The sequence below is a fragment of the Notolabrus celidotus genome, chromosome 6 (assembly GCF_009762535.1).
Source record: "Notolabrus celidotus isolate fNotCel1 chromosome 6, fNotCel1.pri, whole genome shotgun sequence".
In the NCBI taxonomy this organism is placed as follows: Eukaryota; Metazoa; Chordata; class Actinopteri; order Labriformes; family Labridae; genus Notolabrus; species Notolabrus celidotus.
Window position 1 is genome coordinate 38719291 of NC_048277.1, and position 7932 is coordinate 38727222.

Consider the following 7932-nt stretch of genomic DNA (forward strand, 5'->3'; position numbering starts at 1 on the left):
CCTTAATGACAGTGCTATATGTGTTTAAGATAAAACACATATACATATATAAATGTGTTTTATATAAATATAAATGAGCACATTCATGGTTCACTCAGAGCTCTGGTGATGAAGATGATAATGTGTTTGGACCTGGTTGTTCTTCCTCTTCTTCCTCTCCTCCTCTTTGGCTTCATAGCGTCTCTGGCTCTCCTCCAGTGAGGCGGCTGTGAAGCGTCTAAAGACCTCCGTACCAACAGGGGGCAGAAGAGATGCCACTCTGCTATCACCCAGCGCCGCCCGAACTCCACCGTCACCCAGGAGGCGCTTCCTGTGGGGGAATGAAAGGTGGATGCTGATGGAGAAGATAAAGTGACAGTTTCCTCTACAGCTCCAGCTCCTTCAGCTGATCCACACACCTTCACCTGAGAGCTGGCTTCAGCTCCAAACATCTATCTCTCTCTCTCTCTCTCTCTATATATATATATATATAGATAGATAGATAGATAGATAGATAGATAGATAGATAGATAGATAGATAGATAGATAGATAGATTTTATTAGTAGTATAGTGTAGTTTAGTAGTTTGATGGTAGTTTAGTAGTAGTTTGATGGTAGTCTGGTTGTAGTTTGGTAGTTTGATGGTAGTCTGGTTGTAGTTTAGTAGTAGTTTGATGGTAGTTTAGTAGTAGTTTGATGGTAGTCTGGTTGTAGTTTAGAAGTAGTTTGATGGTTGTCTGGTTGTAGTTTAGTAGTAGTTTGATGGTTGTCTGGTTGTAGTTTAGTAGTAGTTTGATGGTTGTCTGGTTGTTGTTTAGTAGTAGTTTGATGGTAGTTTAGTAGTAGTTTGATGGTTGTCTGGTTGTAGTTTAGTAGTAGTTTGATGGTTGTCTGGTTGTAGTTTAGTAGTAGTTTGATGGTTGTCTGGTTGTTGTTTAGTAGTAGTTTGATGGTTGTCTGGTTGTAGTTTAGCAGTAGTTTGATGGTTGTCTGGTTGTAGTTTAGTAGTAGTTTGATGGTTGTCTGGTTGTAGTTTAGTAGTAGTTTGATGGTAGTTTAGTAGTAGTTTGATGGTAGTCTGGTTGTAGTTTAGTAGTAGTTTGATTGTTGTCTGGTTGTAGTTTAGCAGTAGTTTGATGGTTGTCTGGTTGTAGTTTAGTAGTAGTTTGATGGTTGTCTGGTTGTAGTTTAGCAGTAGTTTGATGGTTGTCTGGTTGTAGTTTAGTAGTAGTTTGATGGTTGTCTGGTTGTAGTTTAGTAGTAGTTTGATGGTTGTCTGGTTGTTGTTTAGTAGTAGTTTGATGGTTGTCTGGTTGTAGTTTAGAAGTAGTTTGATGGTTGTCTGGTTGTAGTTTAGTAGTAGTTTGATGGTTGTCTGGTTGTAGTTTAGTAGTAGTTTGATGGTTGTCTGGTTGTTGTTTAGTAGTAGTTTGATGGTTGTCTGGTTGTAGTTTAGCAGTAGTTTGATGGTTGTCTGGTTGTAGTTTAGTAGTAGTTTGATGGTTGTCTGGTTGTAGTTTAGTAGTAGTTTGATGGTTGTCTGGTTGTTGTTTAGTAGTAGTTTGATGGTTGTCTGGTTGCAGTTTAGCAGTAGTTTGATGGTTGTCTGGTTGTAGTTAGTAGTAGTTTGATGGTTGTCTGGTTGTAGTTTAGTAGTAGTTTGATGGTTGTCTGGTTGTTGTTTAGTAGTAGTTTGATGGTTGTCTGGTTGCAGTTTAGCAGTAGTTTGATGGCTGTCTGGTTGTAGTTTAGTAGTAGTTTGATGGTTGTCTGGTTGTAGTTTAGTAGTAGTTTGATGGTTGTCTGGTTGTTGTTTAGTAGTAGTTTGATGGTAGTCTGGTTGTAGTTTAGTAGTAGTTTTATGGTTGTCTGGTTGTAGTTTAGCAGTAGTTTGATGGTTGTCTGGTTGTAGTTTAGTAGTAGTTTGATGGTAGTTTAGTAGTTTGATGGTTGTCTGGTTGTTGTTTAGTAGTAGTTTGATGGTTGTCTGGTTGTAGTTTAGCAGTAGTTTGATGGTTGTCTGGTTGTAGTTTAGTAGTAGTTTGATGGTTGTCTGGTTGTTGTTTAGTAGTAGTTTGATGGTAGTCTGGTTGTAGTTTAGTAGTAGTTTGATGGTTGTCTGGTTGTAGTTTAGCAGTAGTTTGATGGTTGTCTGGTTGTAGTTTAGTAGTAGTTTGATGGTAGTTTAGTAGTAGTTTGATGGTAGTTAAGTAGTAGTTTGATGGTTGTCTGGTTGTAGTTTAGCAGTAGTTTGATGGTAGTCTGGTTGTTGTTTAGTAGTAGTTTGATGGTTGTCTGGTTGTAGTTTAGCAGTAGTTTGATGGTAGTCTGGTTGTTGTTTAGTAGTAGTTTGATGGTAGTCTGGTTGTTGTTTAGTAGTAGTTTGATGGTTGTCTGGTTGTTGTTTAGTAGTAGTTTGATAGTAGTAGTTTGATTGTAGTCTGGTTGTAGTTTGATGGTAGTTTAGTAGTAGTTTGATGGTTGTCTGGTTGTAGTTTAGTAGTAGTTTGATGGTAGTTTAGTCGTAGTTTGATGGTTGTCTGGTTGTTGTTTAGTTGTAGTTTAGTAGTAGTTTGATTGTAGTCTGGTTGTAGTTTGATGGTAGTTTAGTAGTAGTTTGATGGTAGTTTGGTAGTAGTTTGATGGTAGTCTGGTTGTAGTTTAGTAGTAGTTTGATGGTTGTCTGGTTGTTGTTTAGTAGTAGTTTGATGGTTGTCTGGTTGTTGTTTAGCAGTAGTTTGATGGTAGTTTAGTAGTAGTTTGATGGTAGTCTGGTTGTAGTTTAGTAGTAGTTTGATGGTAGTCTGGTTGTAGTTTAGTAGTAGTTTGGTTGTAGTTTAGTAGTAGTTTGATGGTAGTCTGGTTGTAGTCTGGTTGTAGTTTAGTAGTAGTTTGGTTGTAGTTTAGTAGTAGTTTGATGGTAGTTTAGTAGTAGTTTGATGGTAGTCTGGTTGTAGTTTGGTTGTAGTTTAGTAGTAGTTTGATGGTTGTCTGGTTGTTGTTTAGCAGTAGTTTGATGGTAGTTTAGTAGTAGTTTGATGGTTGTCTGGTTGTTGTTTAGTTGTTTAGTATGATGGTAGTTTGTTTGTTGTCTGATTATAGTAGATAAGATAAGATAAGATAAGATAAGATAAGATATACTTTATGGTCCCCGTTGGGGGAAATTCTTTTGTAACAGCAGTTTACAACACGGGACAGGGGAAAACAACAATGTACTAACATAGTTAAAAAATATCATCACAATAATAGAATTGACAAAGGTAAAATAGAATAAAATATGAGAACTATTACAGATGTACACACACTATGTACACTTCTATCTGATCAATACATCATACTCACAGTTCTGATTGGTCGAGCTTCCTCCCTCTGCTCCTCTGAAGAACTTCTCTTCTCTCCTTCCTCTTCCTCCAAAACTCAAACAAAGACATCCTGCAGCTGTCCTCACCTGGCCCACCTGATACCTGTCTGCCTCTGGTGTGTGTGTGTGAGTGTGTGTGTGTGAGTGTGTGTGTGTATATATGTGTATTCTGTGTCTTGTCTCTCTGTCTATGTTTATTCCTGTGTGTTTGTGTCCGAGGGTGTCCTCAGTCTGTCACTCCCCCTCCTCCTGTCTGTCTTTAAGTTAATATCATCCAGAGCTGTGTGTTTGCAGAGTTGAGTCCTGACTGGCGGCCATGTTGGCCCCACCCTGTGACTGTAGCCATGGCAACACATTATCTTCACATTAATGTCTCTAGCTGATCCTATCGCTGCAACTGGTGCTCCACATGGCTCTGCTCCCCTCCAGCCTCTGGTTACATCACTACACATACACATACACACACACACACACACACACACATACACACACACACACACACACACACACACACACACACACACACACACACACACACACACACACACACACACAGACTTCCTGTGGTCCATATCGCTTCTTCAGAAGTAAAGAGTCGTTTCCTGGAAACATCTTCATACACACACACACACACACACACACACACACACACACACACACACACACACACACAAACACACACACACACACTCAAATTGAAAACAGAACAAAGAGATGAATTGTTCTTTAATGAGAAGTTCAGTCTGTAAAACTGAAAAACACTGCCAGCATTCATATGTCACACACACACACACACACACACACACACACACACACACACACACACACACACACACACACACACACACACACACACACACACACACACATGGAGAAAGAGAGAAATCAGAAAAACAACTGAAAGAAAAAGGAAGAGAGAGTGATGGGACATAGGAATAGAAATGAGATAGAGGAATAGAGATGAAACAGGAGTATTGATGGAACAGAGGAATAGAGATGGAACAGAGGAATAGAGATGGAACAGAGGAATAGAGATGGAACAGAGGAATAGAGATGGAACATAGGAATAAAGATGGAACAGGAGTATTGATTGAACATAGGAATAGAGATGGAACAGAGAAATAGAGATGGAACAGGAGTATTGATTGAACATAGGAATAGAGATGGAACAGAGGAATAGAGATGGAACAGAGGAATAAAGATGGAACAGAGGAATAGAGATGGAACAGGAGTATTGATTGAACATAGGAATAGAGATGGAACAGAGGAATAGAGATGGAACAGGAGTATTGATTGAACATAGGAATAGAGATGGAACATAGGAATAGAGATGGAACAGAGGAATAGAGATAGAACATAGGAATAGAGATGGAACAGAGGAATAGAGATAGAACATAGGAATAGAGATTGAACATAGGAATAGAGATGGAACAGAGGAAAAAAGATGGAACAGGAGTATTGATTGAACATAGGAATAGAGATGGAACAGAGGAATAGAGATGGAACAGAGGAATAAAGATGGAACAGAGGAATAGAGATGGAACAGAGGAATAAAGATGGAACAGAGGAATAGTGATGGGACAGAGGAATAGAGATGGAACAGAGGAATAAAGATGGAACAGAGGAATAGAGATGGAACAGAGGAATAAAGATGGAACAGAGAAATAGAGATTGAACAGAGGTTATGCTGGGACAGAGGAATAGAGATGGAGAGGGGGAGGAAGTCGTGGATCAGATCCAACACATCTGCTGCTCATCAGGCTCTTGTGCAAACACACAGATCCCTCAATTGGAAACATTTCATATGACACTTTTTTCATATACATGTATGCTGGGAAACCAAGCCCATGGTAAAAGAATTCATGGATCTGATTAGTTCTTTTAATCTCAGCCAGTCGGTGTCAGGTCCCACCCACCAAAAGGGGCATACTTTGGACCTCGTCTTGTCTTCTGGCTTACGTTTGCATATCAATTAAATCTGTGATACATGTATTTCAGACCATCTACCTGTCTTGTTCAGCACTATTGTGCCCTGTTCATTGGCTAAGTCCTGTCCTCCTGCGCACTACAGCCGAGTAATTAACCTCCATGTTATGTCCCAGTTCTCAGCTGTTTTTGAAGGCTCTGCGTTTTATAATATAGACAGATCTGGTGCTCTCTGTGCTGATGAGATTGTGAATCTTTTTAACACAACCTGCACAAGCACTTTGGACTCTGTGGCTCCACTGAGGATGAGATGCACTAAGGCATCTTCGGAGCCCTGGCTTAATGGCTCCACTCAGACATGCATGCCGGCAAGCTGAGAGGAAGTGGAGTCACACCAAACAAATATTATACAATAAGAAAAGCTTTGGTATCGCGCTGATGTTGCAGGTGGAACACATATGTGTGGCACTTGGTTCCAGTCCCTTAGAGCGCTAAGGGACTCATGTTGAGTGTAAACAGCCAAACAGCTGCTGTCAGTCTGCATGTTGATACAGTACACAGTAGTATATATGTCTAGTATAAAGGGATGCACTGATGTTTAGCCAGTTTGTTCTCAGCCAGTCCTCGCCCTTCTCAGTCTCTTTTGTCAGGGTTGAGTGTGTCCCTCTGACAACACCCTTGGCCCAAGCCTGGCCCCCCCAGTAAAATTGGTCTAGAACCGCCACTGCGTGTGGCTCCAGATATACACCTGTGGCTCTAGATATACACCTGTGGCTCTAGATATACACCTGTGGTTATAGAGATACACCTGTGGTTATAGATATACACCTGTGGCTCTAGATATACACCTGTGGCTATAGAGATACACCTGTGGTTATAGATATACACCTGTGGCTCTAGATATACACCTGTGGCTATAGAGATACACCTGTGGCTCTAGATATACACCTGTGGCTCCAGATATACACCTGTGGCTATAGAGATACACCTGTGGCTCCAGATATACACCTGTGGCTCCAGATATACACCTGTGGCTCTAGATATACACCTGTGGCTCCAGATATACACCTGTGGCTCTAGATATACACCTGTGGCTATAGAGATACACCTGTGGCTATAGAGATACACACCTGTGGCTCTAGATATACACCTGTGGCTATAGAGATACACACCTGTGGCTCTAGATATACACCTGTGGCTCTAGATATACACCTGTGGCTCTAGATATACACCTGTGGCTCCAGATATACACCTGTGGCTCTAGATATACACCTGTGGCTCTAGATATACACCTGTGGCTCTAGATATACACCTGTGGCTCCAGATATACACCTGTGGCTCTAGATATACACCTGTGGCTCTAGATATACACCTGTGGCTCCAGATATACACCTGTGGCTATAGAGATACACCTGTGGCTCCAGATATACACCTGTGGCTATAGATATACACCTGTGACTCTAGATATACACCTGTGGCTCTAGATATACACCTGTGGTTCTAGATATACACCTGTGGCTATAGATATACACCTGTGGCTATAGAGATACACCTCTGGCTATAGAGATACACACCTGTGGCTCTAGATATACACCTGTGGCTATAGAGATACACACCTGTGGCTCTGGATATACACCTGTGGCTCCAGATATACACCTGTGGCTCCAGATATACACCTGTGGCTCTAGATATACACCTGTGGCTCTAGATATACACCTGTGGCTATAGAGATACACCTGTGGCTATAGAGATACACACCTGTGGCTCTAGATATACACCTGTGGCTATAGAGATACACACCTGTGGCTCTAGATACACACCTGTGGCTCCAGATATACACCTGTGGCTCTAGATATACACCTGTGGCTCTAGATATACACCTGTGGCTATAGAGATACACCTGTGACTCTAGATGTACACCTGTGGCTCCAGATATACACCTGTGGCTATAGAGATACACCTGTGGCTCCAGATATACACCTGTGGCTATAGATATACACCTGTGGCTCCAGATATACACCTGTGGCTCCAGATATACAGCTGTGGCTCCAGATATACACCTGTGGCTCCAGATATACACCTGTGGCTATAGAGATACACCTGTGGCTCCAGATATACACCTGTGGCTCCAGATATACACCTGTGACTCTAGATGTACACCTGTGGCTCCAGATATACACGTGTACCTATAGATATACACCTGTGGCTATAGATATACACCTGTGGTTATAGATATACACCTGTGGCTCCAGATATACACCTGTGGCTCCAGATATACACCTGTGACTCTAGATGTACACCTGTGGCTCCAGATATACACGTGTACCTATAGATATACACCTTTTAAGTGTACTGTTCTCTGGAGCAGTGATTTTCCACCACTGTTCTGTGGCACACTAGTGTGCTGTGACAGATCGCCAGGTGTGCCGTGGGACATTTTCCAATTTCACTTAATCAGTCCAAAAAAAATGCTATTCAAATGCTGTTCATAATTTGACATAGAGTGGTCTAGACCTGCTCTGTTTGTAAAAGCGTCTTGAGATAACGTTTGTTGTGATTTGGCGCTATACAAATAAAGGTTGATTGATTGATTGACTTGTCCATATACTGAGCTGCACTATCCTCCCACTGGGTGACAATAAAGCACACTAATGACCTTGTTAATT

At 41.2% G+C, this 7932-nt stretch overlaps 1 protein-coding gene across 1 annotated transcript in view; it reads right to left on the reverse strand.

The window, feature by feature from the left end:
- The window catches only part of LOC117813929 (sodium channel protein type 4 subunit alpha B-like), a 34517-nt gene extending 30941 nt beyond the window's left edge, over positions 1–3576 (reverse strand). The window contains exons 1-2 of the mRNA XM_034684988.1: positions 3322–3576; positions 133–310 (exon numbers count right to left, since the gene is read on the reverse strand). Coding sequence (XP_034540879.1) covers positions 133–310; positions 3322–3410 — 267 coding nt within the window. The 5' untranslated portion in view covers positions 3411–3576. The remainder of the gene's footprint in view (positions 1–132; positions 311–3321) is intronic.
- Positions 3577–7932: the final 4356 nt, after the last annotated feature.